Raw genomic sequence first — 19,062 nt, 5'->3', positions numbered from 1 at the left:
AGAGAGGGGCAAAAAAAAAAAAAAGAAAGGAAGCAGGGAAGTGACGTGAGGGGTCAAAGAAGCCTGAAGGCCCGAAGCGGAAACTGAGCCCTCTGGGTCCGGGTAGAGCGCAGCCAGGGCCCGCCCCACGACGCGCACTGGGGCACGCCCAGTCCCGCCCCGGGGTCCGTACTCCGGCCCAGCTGGCTGTGACACGCCCATTCCCTAAGACCTGCCCCCTTTTGTCGGAGTCACCTTGCCGGAAGCGCGGCCCCTATGTCCCTCCGCCCCGCCCTGCGCACGAGGCCCCTCCCGAGGACAGCCGTGGCTCCGCTCCCTGGGCCTCAAGGCACGCCCCTGTCCAGCCCTTCGGGCCACCTCCCTGCCCCTGCGCTTGGAACTCGCTTAAACACTTGGAGATGAGCCCTTTGGTCGCCTCCTCCCTGGAGCGCGGCGCTAACCGCCCACCCGGCCTCTCTAAGACGCGCCCTGTTGCCCCTCCCCGCCCGGAATCGGCCGTGTCCCCTAAGCCCTCGGAGAGGCCCCAGCTGCGGTTGCCAGGCTCTTCCTGGTGCCCCGGGAGCTCTGCCTGATGCCGCCGGGCTATCGAGGGCTGTGGCACTGGGGCGCAATTCCGGAATCTGCCGGCTGGTGGCGGAGACCTGCCGGGGGCCTGGATCCCTCCCGGGCTTGGGGCGGGAAGAGCCCGGGACTGCCCAGGCCGCGCGAATCCCTTTTACGCGTGGACGCCGGAGCGCTCTTGCCTCCTCCCGGGTGACAAGCTCCTTTTTCAGCCCACCTTCCAGATTCTTGCAGAAATAGTTTTGTCAGAAGGTCTGAGCAGCCGCTCACGGTATTCAATCCCGTGTTTATCCTTTTAAAATGTAAGCTGCCCCTCTGCTCCAACTCTCCGAGGGCTGCGTGGATATTTGGCTGTAGGTGGGTTTTGGCCAGCCTTGGGGGGTGGGGGAGGTGGCTGGCCACAGGGCAGAGGACCACACCGAGCTCTGACCACAAAGGCTTAGCATCTTAGCCTGCCCGATTCTGAAATTTGAAGTAACAGTAACACGAAACAGCCTGGATTAATTTAGTGCCAGAAACCAGTTTCTCCCAGACCATGCCTTGCAAAACAAACACAAGCCTTAGCGCGTTCAGGTTTGCTAGTGTGTGCTTTATCGTGCAAGAGCAGCTGGTTCCAGAGATGCCTTAAAAGAGATGCAGTCACTAATTACCTGTTTTTTTCTGTTTTTGTTTTTCTGAGACAGGGTCTAACTGTATTGGTCAGGCTGGAGGGCAGTGAGCTTTATTACAACTCACTACACAGCCTGGCACCCCGAGGCTCAAGTGAACATCCTGCGTAGCTGAGACTGCAGGCGCGGGTCAAGAGGCCCACCTAAATTATTTGTTTTTTTTTAGGAATGGGGTCTTGCTATGTTGTCCAGGCTGGTGTGGAACTCCTGGCCTCAAGAGATCTTCCCACTTCTGCTACATAAACAGTTTGAATTGGCCTATTTGTCATAGCTCAAGCCTGTAGCACTCTGGGAGGCTGAAGCAGATGGATTGCTTGAGCTCAGGAGTTCCAGACCTTAATGAGCAACAGTGAGACCCCATCTCCACTAAAGAAAAATAATAATAATAGTAGTAGAAAAACTAGGCTAGCATCATGGAGGAAAAGGCAAGAGGATTGCTTGAGCCCAGGAGTTTGAGGTTGCTGTGAGTTAGGCTGGCACCACAGCACTCTACCCCGGGTGACAGAGTGAGACTCTGTTTGTTTTTTTTTTTTATGTTTATTCATATTCACATTTTTTGCTGCTACTGCAATGGATCTTACAATTATGTGATAGGTAAAAACAAAACAAACCATGATTGGTTTTTGTATATTTCTTTTTTAACCTGCCACCTCACAGAACTCTGACTTCTCTTATTCCATTGTGTTTCCATTTCAACTTCGGCATTTTGCAATGATTTTTTTGAGACTCTGTTTTTTTGTTTGTTTGTTTTTGTTTGGAGACAGTCTCACTGTGTTGCGCTCAGTAGAGTGCTGTAGCATCACAGCTCACAGCAACCTCAGACTCTTGGGCATAAGCGGTTCTCTTGCCTCAGCCTCCCAAGTAGCTGAGACTACACGCGCCCGCCACAATGCCCAGCTATTTTGTGTTGCCGTTGTCATTGTTGTTTAGCTGGCCCGGGCCGGATCTGAACCCGCCAACCTCAGTGTATGTGGCTGGCACTGTAACCACTGAGCTACCGGCACCAAGCCCAGACTCTGTTTCAAAAAAGAAGAGGAGGAAGCAAAAGCTGGCAATTTAAGAGTAAATCCTGCACCACACCTAGCCACATTTTAAGGTAATAGCAAGCAAGCTGGTTTGGGTCAAAAGACAAAATCACAACCAATTTAAGAACTGAATTGGGCGACGGCCCCATATACCTGAGGTGGCGGGTTCAAACCCAGCCCTGGCCAAAAACTGCGGGGGAAAAAAAAAAAAGAAGAAGGAAGAACTGAATTGGCTTTAATTTGTAATTCCAGAATCCATCAATTCCTGCTGCTGTTAAGTGAGAACATTCCGGGGAGCTGAGGAGAGTTTAGGCTTTGTAGGCAGGAAAGGACTAAAGAAAGCAGAGATGAATATTTTTAGAAGCAGGTTTCTTCCAAAGTCTCTCTTCTTACAGACGTAAAGCAGAAAGGATTCTCATACACCAGTTCATGCAAACCAGGCTCATTCTGATGTGTCGCTGTCAATCTCCTAGTTTTTGGGAAACTGGCCCCTTTCAGAGTTTGGCTTCATGACACAAATTTACCCCAGTGACTCCTGCTGGCTCTGGGTCTGGTGTGCTGGGCCTTGCTGCAGGGGCTCAGGCCAAAGCAATAACCTCTCAAAAATTTCATTCCACATCTTACTTTAGTTGTGCCTTTGTATCTGTGCAAGGTAGCTGGAAATGCCTTATTTTTATTTATTTATTTATTTATTTTGAGACAGAGTCTTAACTCTGTTCCCCTGGGTAGAGTGCTGTGGCATCACAGCTCACAGCAACCTCAACCTCCTGGGCGCAAGCGATTTTCCTGCCTCAGCCTCCCTAGTAGCCGTGACTACGGGCACCTGCCACAATGCCCAGCTATTTTTAGAGGGTCGCTCTTGCTCAGGCTGGTCTTGAAGTCCTGAGCTCGGGCAATCCACCCACCTTGGCTTCTGAGAGTGCTGGGATTATACGCATGAGCCACTGCACCCAGCCCGGAAATGCCTGTTTTCCGTCCTCAATCATCCACATTCATTGCTCCCTTTTGTTCTTCTGTCCAGGGGTTCCGTACTGGTTCTGCACCTTGTGTGTTTGCTTCTTGGGACTTGTGACCTTCCGGGGGGAGAGGCTGCAGTGGAAAATGCCTTTAAACCAAATATCCTGCTGATAATGGCAGATGATCTGGGCATCGGGGACCTTGGTTGCTATGGGAACAATACTCTGAGGTACAGTGTCCTGTGGCTGTGGGTGACAGTGTGTGGTGTGCATGTATGTGACTGAAGGATGCACTTCAAGTCTGCCTGTAGAAATTAGGAAATTCATTAGTGCCTCAAGACTGGACATCAAAAATATTCTGTTCTAACAGGAAAAGAGGGAATTAGACCTTGTAGATAATGTGGAACTGTGGACAGTAGGGGGGGTTGGGGTATATAGTTTCTGACAGCTGCCCTAATAGGTTACCATAAATAATGGAAGTTAAAACAACGGGAATTTATTATTTCTTAATCCTGGAGCTCAGACATTTGAAATGCATGTGTCTCAGGGCCACTCTCTCCACAGGCCCCAGCAGAGGCCCCTTCCCGCCTCTCCCAGCTCCTGGGGGCTCCAGGCGTCCCTGGGCTTGTGGCCACATCACTCCAGTCTCTGCCTCCATCTCCACGTGGCTTCTCCTCTGTGTCTGTGTCTCCTCTGCTGTCTCTCTCAGGAGGACACCTGTCACCGGGTTGAGAGTTCACCTTCATCTAGGATGATGTCATGGCAGAATGCTTAATAACATCTGCAATGATTCTGTTTTCAAACCAGGGTCCCGCTGGCAGGTTCCAGAAGTTTGCACCTGCACAGACATGTTTGGGGAGCACCAATTAGCCCACCACATCAGGCGCATGCAGATACAGAGCAGTTAATCCTCCTTCTCAGCTCAGCAGACAAGCACTTCACCAGACAGAGGGTTCAGCATATTCACATCATCTTCTCAAATTCTGTTACTCGTCCTACTTTATTTCTGTCTATTTATTTGAGAAAAGTCTCACTCTGTCCCCTGAGTATAGAGTGCTCTGGCATCAGCCTATGTTACAGCAACCCAAAATTCCTGGACGCAAGTGATCCTCCTGCCTCAGCCTCCCAAGTTACTGGGACTATAGGCACCTGCTACCATGCCTGGCTAGTTTTTCTATTTTTAGCAGAGACTGGGTCTTGTTCTTCCTCAGCGTGGTCTCAAACTCCTGAGCTCAAGGGATCCTCCTGCCTCCGCCTCCCAGAGTGCTGGAATTACAGGCATGAGCCTCTGTGCCTGGCCTATTCTTCCTATTTTATTTTATTTTATTTTACTTTATTTTATTTTATTTTATTTAAATGCAGTCTCACTTTGTCACCCTCTGTAGAGTGATGTGACATCATAGCTTCCAGCAACCTCCAACTCTTGGGCTCCAGTGATTCTCTTGTCTCAGCCTCCCAAGTAACTGTGACAACAGGCACCCACCAGAATGCCTGGCTAGTTTTAGAGACAGGGTCTTGCTTTTGTTCAGGCTAGTCTCAAACCTGCCAGCTCAGGGCAGTCGACCCACTTCAATCTCCCAGAGTGCTAGGATTACAGGCATGAGCCACCAAGCTCAGTCCTACTTTTCCTATTTTAATTGAAAATAACTATGATTCTGCCAGCCAGCGTCACTAAACAAAAGAGTGTATCAGTGAGTGAGAGGCACTTAAGAGCAATATTTTATGAATGTTGTCACAAATCAACTTGATGAGGACAAATAAAAAGAAATGATAAAAATGGACTCAGAGGCACACAATTTAAAGTGACATATAGTTTAAAGAAGTCACATTTTTCCTGTTTTGAGAGATCCTTTCTCAAGTTGAGGAAACCCATTCTACAGGAGAAGATTCCTAAACAGAGGTGGAAACCTGTGATACTTCTTTTTGTCTTGTTCCCGAATTGTAGATTATCATGATGACGTCATTTAAAGATAAATATTTGAATAGGTAGATATAGGGATGTATTGGAGTGGAGAGGTACCAAAAATGTATATACATTTAAAGCAGTCTCGTTGGAAGTAAATCTGATCATTCCCCCAAAGTATATGAATTGCAGGCAAAAAGGCTGTTCATGGCATGTCTGGGTACACTTGACTAGTAACAGTAATTTCAATTCAACTTTGAAAAGTAATACATAGGTAACAGCTCTTAAAGTGTGTAAACCTATATTTGACACCCTCTGTACATAGATAGTTGATTGGATGGATGGATGAATACATAGATGGAGGAAAGGATAGAATGTAGATAATAGATATATGGATGGGTGGATTCCTAGAACACAGGTAATAGATATTCACAGATGCTTGAATGGATGGATGGATACCTAGAACATAGACAGTAGATAAATAGAGCGGCGCCTGTAGCTCAAGGAGCAGGGCGCCGGTCCCATATGCCGGAGGTGGCAGGTTCAAACCCAGCCATTGCAATGGGAGTCGAAAGTAACATAGGCTGCCTCAATAATCTTAATGGACATAGAACCATGTTTTGAAAAATCTTCTCTGCTCTTGCCCAGGAAAGCAGAAGTGGGACGTCACAGCTTCAGCCATGGTTTCCAGGGAAGCCAGGGTGACTAGCAAGTAGACAGTGGCTGAGAGAGTGCAGATAACAGCTTTGGAAACAAAAGTGTGAGCAGCCCTCTCTAGGTCATTAGATATGATAAAAAACAGTCTCAGGGGAAAGGGTGTTGCCCTCGTTGGTTGGGGCCGTAGTGGGCACAAACTGGAGGAAGGAATGAGAACTGTTGGGAAGTAGGTGGTTCACACAGAGTCCTGGTGTCTGAGACGCTTGTCCTCAAACCTCCAGAACGCCTTGGTAAGGGAACTATTTTAAGTCACAGAAATTTGGCGTTCACCCCAGCTTTTTCTTTTATTATTAAATCATAGCTGTGTACGCTAGCTGCATAACCTGAGGCAAATGCATAAACCTTCCCCTTTTACTTGTCTCCTTGTAAGTTTGGGGACAACGTCACTTGCTAAGAAGTCGCTGGGATGAAATAGAACTCAAGGTGTTCAGAAAGACATCCTTTAGCTTTCCACATTGATAGCAACATGAGGATAAAGCGTTTACACAAACTTAAAACAAGTGTCTTTTGAAAGTTTCATCCTGTCCCCTTCTGGGATACTGAATTTGCTTGGGGGATATCCAACAATACATTTTTTTTTTTATGTTATTGGTTTTCTCTCCAAGCAACATTTGCCATCTTTCACACATACACACGGAGAGAGACAGATTAGAATTCAAAATATATTATTTGGTGGTGCCTGTAGCTCAGTGGGTAGGGTGCCCACTGCATACACCGAGGCTGGTAGGTTCGAACCCAGCCCGACCCAGCTAAAACAATAATGACAACTGCAACAACAACAGCAACAAAAAATATCCAGGCATTGTGGCAGGCTCCTGAAGTTCTAGCTACTTGGGAGGCTGAGGCAAGAGAATTGCTTGAGCCCAAGAGTTTGAGATTGCTGTGAACTGTGACACCACAGCACTCTACCTAGAGCTTGAGGCTCTATCTCAAAATATATATATATATATATATATATATGTATATATAATACATTTGTCAACATTTGCAGAAACATTTATATATAATACATTCGTCAACATTTGCAGAAACATTTACATTACAAAGAAAGATTTGTGTTGGAATGCTTTCAAATGATGTTGTGGGGGAGGGGGTAGCATTTATACCCCTCAAGTTATCAGGGCACCTAAACCCAAACTAGGACTTAGGGACACCTGCTAGCTCAATGTAGGCAGTCAACATATCTACCTACCAAGGCTTTGTGATTTATCTTAGTTCTCTAATGACAAAACCCATGAGGAAGAACCTTCTGGGAATCCCGGCATCTTCACTCCAACAGACTTGAGTACGGGATGTTAGGAAGTGGTGTCTGCGTGAATGCCTCCACCAGCTGTATGTCTGTACATCTCCAGAAAGCCTCAGGTCATTTCTGCATCCTGGTCTTTGTAACCTTGGGGCTCCACCCTTTGGTGTTCTCCCAACGGGTCTTTTTCTATGTTCACAGACCACCCTCAGCTCTTTGCAGTACACTTCACCAACACTCATGACTCAGCAAGGAAGCTCACCCCTCACTACCCCACCAGGATACCATTGGCCACAGAGCCATTTGTCCTGGGGCCTCCTGCTCTCTACAGATGGTACTGTCTCCCCCATTTTCACTCTGCTGTTTAATCCGTCCCAGGAAGAGTTTGGTGGTGTGAGCAAGAAAGGGCGCATTCTTCAATTCCATTGGGAAAACCATCTCCCAAGTTTATGAACCAGAACACCTGACTTCACAAAAGGGCAGCAAAGTGTCAACAGATGCAATTTAAGGAAGCAATCAGGCTGTTTCACCAGAACTTCATGAGTAACAAAAGCAGACAGAATGGGGATTCAGAGCCAGATGGTGTACAACTCTCAGCTCAGCAAACAGAAGTATCTGTCTGGAGGGCTGTTCCTGGCCACCAAGACCCACAGGATGAGGCAATGAATGTAGCTTGTAGATGGGCACACAGTAGTTTTGGCAGCAGCTGAGACCCCAAAACAAGGGCAAGAGGCAAGTAGCATGCAAGGTAGTTCCTGTCCCTGGGGAGTGAGCAGTAGTACATGACCACTGTGGTCACCATGACATACTGCACAAGCAGCTCGGGGCCAGAAGGGCATTTGGTTTGGTGACACCAGCATTTCAGTATGTCATTCTCTCAAGAAGGGCAGCTCCTCCTATCTCACTCTGAAGTATGATTTCTCAGACTCAGCACTGCTGCATTCAGGCTGGACAGCTTTTTGTCATGGGGGGACTCCCCTCTGCACCATAGGGAGTTCTATCCACCAGATACACCCACCACTAACCAACTCATGACAACTAAAAATTTCTCCCAATGTCTCCTGGCGTGGAGGTGAGGGGAAGAGCCATCCACAACTGACAACCATTGTCATGGATGGATAGATGATAGGTAGGTAGACATGGTAGATGGAAGATTGGTAGGTAGATAGATGATCAATCATGGATAGATGATGGATGGATGGATGGATGGATGGATGGATGGATAGATAGATGGATGATATAGATAGATGGATAGATAATAGAGTGAATGGATAGATAGATGATGGATGTAGACAGAAGGATGGGTAGATAGATGATATAGATGGATGATAGATGGATAGATATGATGGATAAGTATGGTAAAAAGATATACAGATGATGGATGGATGGATGGATTTGACTGATAAATATGATAAGTAGTTAAATTAGATAAATATTAGAATTCAAAATAGTCTTCAACATTTGCAGGAACATTTACGTTACAAAGAAAGGTTTGTGCTGGAATTTATCTAGTTAAATTAGGTAAATATTAGAATTCAAAATACAGTCTTCAACATTTGCAGGAACATTTACGTTACAAAGAAAGGTTTGTGCTGGAATTTAATCTGGTAGATGATTCTGATAGAATCTGAATAGATTTAATCTGATAGATTATCAGATTATAGTCTGATACATGGATGGGTAGATAGATATGATAAATGATTGATAGATGAATAGATGATCAATGGTGGATAGAAAAATGATGAATGGATAGATAACTAGATAGATGATAGATGATTCATAGATCGGATAGATAGATGTATATAGATGGGTGGGTAGATAGATGATACAGATGGATGGAAGATGACAAATGTGATTGATAGATAAATGATAAGTAGAATGGATATATAGATATGTCTGAGGGGACAGATTTTGATAAATAAGATGGGTGGATAAAGATTAAATCAATAGATACAGAACTGATGCATGGATAGACACTTGGCATTGAGATCAAAGATGAATAGATAGATTTAGATAGATGAAAGACATAGTTTCGCATATACTAACCCAGGGATGCTCAGCCTCATCACATTTGGGACTGGATGACTCTGTATAATGGGGTGTCCTGTGCACTCTCCACCCACCGGATGCACTGTGGGGTACTGAATAGCATCCCTGGGCTCCACCCACCAGATGCCGGCAGCACCCACTTGCACACACAGCTATGATACCAGTAAAGTCTCCAGACCTTGCTAAGTGTCTCCTGGAGACCCAAGTTGTCCCCAGCAAAGCACCACTGTGAAAAATAACAAAATAATTTTCTAAAAGCATGTTCAAAATTAGAATGTGTTGCCACACTTCCCATTAACCGGACACCAGGCAGCCTCTTTCTGGGGGTGTACTAAGGAGGATTTCCTTGTAGCTTAGGGAATTGAGTCAACTGACTTTGGGGTTCCTTCCTGTGATGAGAATTCTGACTCTGTTTTTTTATGTCTGACTGCTGGAAGGCTTTAGGGCTCACTCATTCCTTCCTTCCCTTTTGGGTTCTATATCTAGATTAGATGATAAAAAGCCCAGGCGCACCATCCTTTGGTGCCGATGGCAGACTCAGACCACAAAAGCCCTTGACCTTGGACAGGAATGCTCAACCTGGTCTCACACCTTCAACATAGTAAAGAACAACAACAAAAACACCTCTCTCTCTTATGCCATTTCAGACCCGCTTGGGAGGACTCTCCTATTCTCTACAGACAGAAGAGATAGAGAAATAAATAGATTTATATGAGCCATAAACCCTGTCATGCACTTTTCGTATGTGTGCGTGACATCATACATCTCGACACCTAAGCCAAACTCTGGGTAGGAGCCTATCTGTCTCTTGAAGTAATTCTAAAGGGCCATAAAGTCCCTATAGTAAGACAGATGCAATTTGTTTTGATGCCTTTTAATTCAGGGATCTACTTAAACTGAATGGATACCCTTTCTGACAATGGAATTTTGTCTGGTTTGCTCAGGACCCCAAACATCGACCGCCTCGCAGAGGAAGGTGTGAGGCTCACTCAGCACTTGGCAGCTGCCCCTCTCTGCACACCCAGTCGAGCTGCCTTCCTCACAGGGAGACATGCCTTCAGATCAGGTTGGTGTCAAAGGGACATCAGAGAAAAGGACACATCTGTGTCTACTCACTCTATTGTCTCTGATAATTTGCTCCCGATGGTTGAGATATAGGGGGAAATGGTAAGAGGGAAATCTGAATTTTCATCATCTTCCTTGTGTTTATGTAAAGAACATTGCATTGTATACATACACATAAAAGTTGTGATTATTTGGATTCACATCTGTGAGACTTGGACTCTCCAGTGGTAAGTGGTTATGTTTGGCATTTTGTTTTTCTGTTTAAATATTTGAGTGGATATTTGAGGTGAAGTCCTAAGTTCAGACAGGCTCTGGGTGGGTGTGACAGGTGGAGAAATGGCCCCCAAAGATGTCCACCTCCTAATGACAGGAGTCTGTGACTATCGGATCTTTGCAACTTTGCATATATAACTATGGGATCTTTGCAACTTTGCACATATGACTAAGATGTGGATCTTGAGATGGAGAGAAAGATTGTCCTGGGTTATATGGGTAGGTCAGATGTCAGCACAGGCCCCCTTATAAGGGTGATGAGGATCAGAATCTGAGAAGGTCCCCGTGAACACAGAAATGGGACCTTTAACCATGAAAGGAACCATGAACCAAGAATATAGGGAATCTCTAAAGATAATGCACCCTACTAGCACATTGATAACTACTACAACTGTAATAGAAAATGAGTCTGTATCATTCATGGGTATCTGTTACTGCAACAACTGAAGAACTATTACAGTGGGCCATTTCAAAGCTTTGTTGTGAGGAAACACATCTTGTATTGCACAGTACAAAGTAAGTTCCCTAAAAATGACAGGGAACAGTGACAGATTGCTCAAGAGATAACCTAAAACTTGCAGAGTTATACCAGCATATGCCCCCTCTAGCGTGGCTGGATTGAGAAAGAAAGACAGGGTTAGGGTTAGAGTTTTAGGGTTAGGGTTTATGGGTAGGGGGTAGGGGGTTAGAGTTAGGGTTTAGGGGTAGGGGGTTAGGGTTGGGTTGGGGTTAGGGTTAGGCATTGGGGTTGAGGCTAGGGGTTAGGGTTTAGGGTTTAGTGTTGGGGTTTGGGTTAGGAGTTGGGGTTGGGGTTAAGGGTTGTGGTTAGGGGTTGGGGTTAGGGTTAGGGTTTAGGTGGAAATGTTGAGAAAGGAAGGGTTTAGGGGTTAGGGTTGGGTTGGGGTTAGGGTTAGGCATTGTGGTTGAGGTTAGGGGTTAGGGTTGGAGTTAGGGTTAGGATTAGGGATTAGGGGTTAGGGTTTATGGTTTAGTTTTGGGGTTGGGGTTAGGGTTATGGTTAGGGTTTAGGTGGAAGTGTTGAGAATGGAAGGGTTTAGGTGGAAAGATGAGAAAGAGAGATGATACCAAATGTTGACAAGGAGGGCGAGTGGGACACCCCAGACACTGTCAGTGGAGGGCTTAGCATTTTGGAAATGTGTCAGCTTAAAGTGAAGGCATGAATATCTCATGACCCAGCAGCTCCTGGATATGTGGACACCTACGCATTTTCTCCCAAAGACATCGATATGACATTCACAGTAGCGTTGTTTGTAAGTCTCAAAGGTGGAACCAGTTCATCAACAAGAGAATGGGTTAAGTAATAGACTGTGTATATTCACGCATTGAATTCTATTGTATATGTCTGCTGAAGTCACCGTAACAAAGTTCCACAGACCAGAGAGCTTAAACCACAGACATTTCTTCTTTCATGTCCTGGACGCTGGACGTCTGAGATGAGGGTGTCTCAGGGCTGGTCCCTCCTGAGGCCTCTCTCCTTGGCGTGTAGACGCCATCTTCTCCCTGTGTCCTGACGTGGTCGTCCCTCTGTGTGTGTCTGTGCCCTCATTTCCTCTTCTTAGAAGGACACCAGTCCTGGTGGATTAGACCCCACCCGAGTGACCTCATTTTTCCTTCATTACCTCTTTAAAGGCTCTGTCTCCCAATACAGTCACATCCTGAGGTCCAGGGATTAGTTCTTCACCCTCTAGATGGCATTAGTAACCACCCATTCTTCCTAGTTGTGACAACCCAAAACATCACCATGTATTGCCTTGTGCCCTTTGAGATGGGAAGGCAGAATCACCCTTCCTTCAGAACCACTGCCATGGTAGGAGATAGATACATGATAGATAGATAGATAGATAGATAGATAGATAGATAGATAACAGATATACACATAGATACATAGATATAGATGATAGATATATGCATAGATACATAGGTATAGATAGATGAGATAGATACATAGACATTGATAGATGATTGATAGATAGAAACACAGGTATAGACAGATGATAGGTAGGTAGGTAAAGTCTCTTGTGTGCTGGCCCAGGGTTTCTTAAGCTGAGCACATTTGGGCCTTTAGGACTTTCTGTTGTGGGGCATCCTGTGTACTGTAGGATCTTGAGCAGTGTCCCTTGGCTCCACCCACCTGATGTCCCCCCAGACAGTTGTGACACACAGACATGTCCCCACACAATGTTGGGCATCTTCTGGAGAGTAAGTTGTCTCCATTTGAGAAACATTAAGATAGATAGATAGATAGATAGATAGATAGATAGATAGATAGATAGATAGATAGATAGATAGATAGATAGATAGATAGATAGATAGGATGGATAGATAGATAGATAGATAGATAGATAGATAGATAGATAGATAGATAGATAGATAGATAGATAGATAGATAGAGATAGACAGATAGATAGATAGGATGGATAGATAGAATGAATATAGAAAAGGAAGGAGGGAAGGAAGTAAGGAAAGGAAAGGAAAAGAAAGGGAAGGGAAGGGAAGGAAGGAAGGGAAGAAAGGAAGGAAGGAAGGAAGGAAGGAAGGAAGGAACGAACGAAGGAAAGAGTAAAGATAGAATAGATGGATGGATGGATAGATAGATAAATAGATGAGATATAACGATAGATGAAAGACAGATTGGTAGGATAGATAGATGGACTAAATGGATAGATGGACAGACAGGTAGATCAATAGATGGAATAGAAGGTTTGACAGATACTAGATAGATAGAAAGATAGATTGAATAATAGATGGATAGACAGATGAATGAACTAGATGGACTAGATTAGTGATTTTCAACCAGTGCCTTGAAAGGATCTTAGGTATGCCACAAAAATTTTCAAAGATAATTAATTAAATTATTTTTGAAGGACACTTTAAGCACCATAAGTACATTCATTTTCTTAATCTTTTTTTTTTAAGCAACATAATTTAAGTGTGTTGCAAAAGTTTAACTATAGGTTCAAGTATGCTGTGAGATAAAAGTTGAAAACCACTGGGTTAGATGGATGGATAGATAGGTTAGATGGGTGGATGGATAGGAAGACAGATGATAAAAAATAGCGTTTCTCAAGGTAAGGCAAAGTGTCCCCACTTTGGCCCTGTGGACATTTGGGGCTGGATGGTGGGGTCGGTCATCTCTGTGGTGGGGCCATCCTACCAGATGCCAGAGGCATCTGTGTGTCCTAACAACCAAAAATGTTGTTATGGCCTCTACCTACCAGATGCCAGAGGCATCCGCGTGTCATAACAACCAAAAGTGTCTCCACACAGTGCCCAGTGTCTCCTGGCAGGCAGAACCATCATGGTTGGGAATCACTGTCTTGCAAAGAGAAAGTAATTCTTCCTCTTTTCTCTGTCCACAGGCATGGAGGCCACCAATGGCTACCGGGCCCTTCAGTGGAATGCAGGCTCCGGTGGGCTCCCAGAGAACGAAACCACTTTTGCCAGAGTCCTACAGCAGCATGGCTACGCAACTGGCCTCATAGGTGAGGTGACGCACGACAGATGTATCTTCGGGCAGGTGGGAAGACCAGTGATCCAAAAGGATTTGCTTTCCTGCATAGGAAAAAAATCATCTGTGTGTTCTCTGAGACTGAAGTTAATGCCTGATTACTCTTGAATTGTCCCTAGTTTTGGAGTTTTTTTCATTAATGAGTTTCTTAAAACTTCAAAATCCTTCCTTCTCGGGATATATCGACCTTCTCCTTAACCCCTTGTATCAGCAAGTTCTTCAGAGATTATCTTTCTCTAAATGGTCACTCACCATCTCAGAACCCCTACAGCTAATAAATGCCACCGTCCCTTATAAGGCAAGCCCAGTCAGGGTCAGAGCCCACCTCTTTATAAGAGAAGGCATATGAGGGTTGCCGAGACCACTCTTAGGTTCAGCAGTTTACTAGGATAATTCAGCATATAAATTGTATCATGGCTGATATGTGACAGTGAAAAGATCAAAACTCAAATCAGCAGGAGGCACCTGTGACTCTGTGAGTAGGGCACCGGCCCCATATACCGAGGGTGGCGGGTTCAAACCCGGCCCTGGTCAAACTGCAACAACAACAACAACAACAAAAAACCCCTCAAATGAGCTATGTGAAGAATTTTGTGGGGCAATATCCAAGGGAGAAACCCAAGCACAAGTTTCCAAGAATCCTCTCCCAGTGCAGTCACACAGGATGTACTGAATTTCTCCAGAAATGAGTTTGGACAATACGTGTGAGAGAAGTTTCCAGGAAACTATGTACCAGAGAAGTTTCCAGGAAACTGGGTCCCCAGGGTTCCCATCTGGGCTTGGTCATGCAGGCACCTGCTGCGTGCCACCTACCAAAATTCTAGACTTCCAGAAGCGAAGCATAAACCACCCTGTTTTTGCATATGGTTTGGGCACAGAGGGGCCCACTTACCATTGGGGAAGATGTCCTCATTCTCAAGCACCACCCAAATAACAACCCTGCACGCTGGTCTTTGCAAGGAGATGCATCTCAGGCCCATGGTGTTAGGTCTGTTCTGCATACCCCAAGCCACTGTCCCATTCCAACGGGACTATAGCACCCACAAGGCCAAGGCTGTGGTTGGCCATTGGGGAACAACCATTATTCCTCCATTTCAAATTCCTGCTACTTCAGAAAGTGGGCTGATAGCCCATCTTCAAGGGCTTTGTCAAGGTCATCCTTCATGCCTACACACTTCCATGCTCGCTACGTTTTTTGTTTTGTGTCCAGATTTTAGTCCTTTGATATTTTGCTTATGATATTAATCCATCTTCTTACTGGAATCTGTGTACAGTTATTCCTATGTCATATCTTTCTTTAAATGGACAAAACACAACGTAACTTATTCATACAAAGCTTGATGTGCATTTGGGTTACTTCCAATTTAGATTATTTCAAATGGTGAACCTGAGAAAATGTAATCTATGGAAGTTATTGCTTATATGTGTCCACACTGGATATAAAACCAGAAGTAAGGCTTGGCGCCTGTAGCTCAAGCGGCTGAGGCGCCAGCCACATAACGCCAGAGTTGGCGGGTTCGAATCCAGCCAGGGCCTGCCAAACAACAATGACAACTACAACCAAGAAATAGCTGGGCACTGGGGCGGGTGCCTGTAGTTCCAGCTACTTGGGAGGCTGAGGCAAGAGAATCACCTAAGCCCAAGAGTTGAAGAGTTTGAGGTTGCTGTGGGCTGTGATGCCATGACACTCTACTCAGGGTGACAGCTTGAGGCTCTGTCTCAAAAATAAATACATAAATAAATAATAAAAAATAAAACCAGAAGTACAACTGTGGGACCACTTTGGTCAGGCATGTGTGCAAACCTGACTGTGTCAATATGGTTTGCCTCAATGGGTAGGTTTAATCACGCTCCCAACAGACACATTAAGAATATTGGTTTACTAGTACAGTTTGTGATGAATGAATGTTAAATGTCCTGTGCTTTTCTTTTAGCTGAATCTATCGTGATCATCACATTCTCCTTTAATACGTTCAGTTACACCAGTTGATTTTCCAATGTCAAAACAATGTTGTATCCCAGGAGAAAAAACAGTTTGCTCATGGAATATCTATCTATCTATCCATCTATCCTATCTATCTATCTATCTATCTATCTATCTATCTATCTATCTATCCATCCATATCTATCTATGTATCCATCCATCCATTCATCCATCCATCCATCCTATCCATCTATCTATCTATCCATCCATCCTATCCATCTATCTATCTGTCTATCTATCTATCTATCCATCCATCCTATCTATCAATCTATCTATCTATCTATCTATCTATCTATCTATCTATCTATCTATCCATCCATCCACCCATCTCATCTATCTATCTATCTATCTATCTATCTATCTATCTATCTATCTATCCGATCCATCTATCTATCCGTCCATCCATCCATCCGTCTATCTATCCATCCATCCTATCTATCTATCCATCCATCCATCCATCCATCCATCCATCCATCCATCCTAGCTATCTGTCTGTCTGTCTATCTGTCTATCTATCCATCCATCTCATCTATCTATCTATCCATCCTATCTATTTGTCTATTTGTCTATCTAGCTATGTATCCATCCATCCTATCTATCTATCCATCCATCTATCTATGTATCTATCTATCTATCTATCTATCTATCTATCTATCTATCTATCTATCTATCTATCCATCCATCCATCCATCCATCCATCCATCTCATCTATCTATCCATCCACCATCCTATCTATCTATCTATCTATCTATCTATCCATCCCTCCATCCTATCTATCTATCCATCCATCTATCTATCTATCTATCCATCCATCCTATCCATCTATCTACCTACCTACCTACCTATCATCTTTCTCTTGCCTATCATTTACCTATCATCTATCTATATCATACATCAATTACCTATCTATCATCTATCTATGTTTTATCATCTATCATCTATCACCCATCTATGTATCTATCATCTATTATCATCTATTTATCAATCAATCATCTATCATCTATTATTTATCTATCTATCTATCCATCTATCCACCTTATTTTCTATCTCTATGTGTATCTTTAATCCTGAGGCAGAGAGTAAGCTTCCTTAGGCACTTGAATGGACTAGAACCTTCCATGAGCCCTTCACCTCCATTGTTTGGACCAACACCCCTGCCTTCTGTGTATCTTCTTCTTCTGTGGGTAGGTTTGTTGGGGTCCCTTTGTGGTGGCCACTTATCAGGGCCCGGACCGGCCAGGTCTCCGGCCCCCTGCTTATCTAGATTCTGGATGCTGACAGCTATGCTGTTATCTCACTCAGGAACCATTGCTCTGCGGTGCCTGAAGGCTGTTTACTTTAGCAGAAGGGAGAGAGAGTCTTTGAGGGTGAAGCAGTCTTAGTAAGAAGAATACATCTCAGCAGTCTCTCATAGAGATCTTAACAGTCCTTAACAGAGCTCGGTAATCTTCAGCAGAGAGACACCATGCTGGCCTTCTGCAGGCAGAAGCAACAAAGTCAGAATGAGCGGGTCTGTGATAGAACGTACCTACGCTCCCAACTGACTGCTCCTGCAGCCTAATATAGAGCTGATCGCGTGCCTCTCAACATCACAGGTGTAGAGACTGCCAATTCACCAATGCTGTCATCTCACGAGCTCTCATGCTTCATAGGAGAGCCAAATCCCTCCCCATGCCCCTTTCACCAAGGTGTTCCATTATTGAGCTATACAGGTGTTACTTATAACTCTCACTCCTCCTAGCCATGGGCTATACAGGCTGCTTTCTTGTTTTTTTAAACTGAACCTAAGTGGAGTTATTTTGTGTTTCCCAACACGGCAGGTGTCTGCGTCAATCTCTTGTGAGAGTCTTCCTCTTGAGTGGACTCACTCAACCTGGTTTGGGGAAAGATTGTTCTTCCCATGCTAGAGAGTAGAAATCTTTCTGGAGGTATGATCCTTCTCTAGGATTCTGTTCTCCGCCATCCCCACTCCTTCTATATATACTTTTCCCCCCTTTAAATGAAAAAGTGGAAAGGTAGGGAGATGTCCGGGTTTGGGAAGATGACAAATTCCTGTAGATTCTGAGGACAGTTTTTGAACGGGGAGAGGAAGCAACTTTACGGCAGTCAAGGGAAGGCCAGTAGCACATAGGAGTCTTTCCCCATTTTGTACCTGAATTTGCCTTGGCAGCAAGTTCTGGGGCATATGAAGCAGCCAGAGTCCCTCTTGACAGCCCAATTCTTGTATATTCTCCTGAATTTTGAGATGCAGGCTCCCCCATGCTGCTTCTGTAGAATAGTATTGGAAAAAGCCAGGCATTGTGGCAGGTGCCTGTAGTCCCAGCTGCTTGGGAGGCTGAGGCAAGAGAATCACTTAAGCCCAAGAGTTGGAGGTTGCTGTGAGCTGAGACGCCACAGCACTCTACCCAAGGTGACATAGGGAGACTCTGTCTCAAAAAAATAAAAAGATTATTGGAAAAGTTATTGAATTTGAAAACAAATCCATAAGGATATTTTGATTACTACTTGGTGGAGAAAGCCAGTTAACAGCTACCTAGTTGTAACCAGAGTCCCATTACCAAGGGGGTGCCTTTTCAGTAAAATAAAAAAATATATATTTACACGTATATATACATTGCACACTCCAGAAGGTGCCAAAAATATGTAAGAAAGAAAGAAACTGTACTAAACTGTACTTTCATTTTAAGAAAGAAAAAACTGTACTAAAATTGTGATATTCGATATATACCAAACATTCGTTATCTTATATATTTTATTTTGTATCTCTTGTAATTGTAGAAATCAAACATTGACTTGAGCATTACAATTTTTTTTGTTGTTGTTGAGATAGAGTCTCACTTTGTCACCCTCTGTAGAGTGCTATGGCGTCATAGCTCACAGCCACCTAAAACACTTGGGCTTAAGAGATTCACTTATCTCAGCCTCCCAGGTAGCTGAGACTACAGGCTTCTGTCACAATGCCCGGCTATTTTTAGAGATGGGATCTCACTGTGGCTCAGGCTGGTCTTGAACTCATCAGCTCCGGAAATCCACCTGCCTTGGCCTTCCAAAGTTCTAGGATTACAGGCGTGAGCCACTGCACGCACAGC

At 44.6% G+C, this 19,062-nt stretch overlaps 1 protein-coding gene across 4 annotated transcripts in view; it reads left to right on the top strand.

Annotated features, from left to right (window-relative positions):
* ARSD (arylsulfatase D) overlaps nt 1-19,062 on the top strand; it is a 29,339-nt gene that overhangs the window by 393 nt on the left and 9,884 nt on the right. The window contains exons 1-4 of one of the 4 annotated variants that reach the window (XM_053579329.1): nt 134-863; nt 3,276-3,440; nt 10,067-10,188; nt 13,841-13,963. In XM_053579329.1, the coding sequence (XP_053435304.1) occupies nt 862-863; nt 3,276-3,440; nt 10,067-10,188; nt 13,841-13,963 (412 nt within the window). In that variant the 5' untranslated portion in view covers nt 134-861. Of the gene's footprint in view, nt 1-133; nt 919-3,275; nt 3,441-10,066; nt 10,189-13,840; nt 13,964-19,062 lie in introns of those variants that run through there. The other 3 variants (XM_053579332.1, XM_053579328.1, XM_053579330.1) reach the window with 3 other exon arrangements.

The sequence above is a fragment of the Nycticebus coucang genome, chromosome X (genome assembly GCF_027406575.1).
Source record: "Nycticebus coucang isolate mNycCou1 chromosome X, mNycCou1.pri, whole genome shotgun sequence".
In the NCBI taxonomy this organism is placed as follows: domain Eukaryota; kingdom Metazoa; phylum Chordata; class Mammalia; order Primates; family Lorisidae; genus Nycticebus; species Nycticebus coucang.
This window is presented reverse-complemented; position numbering and strand designations above follow the sequence as displayed.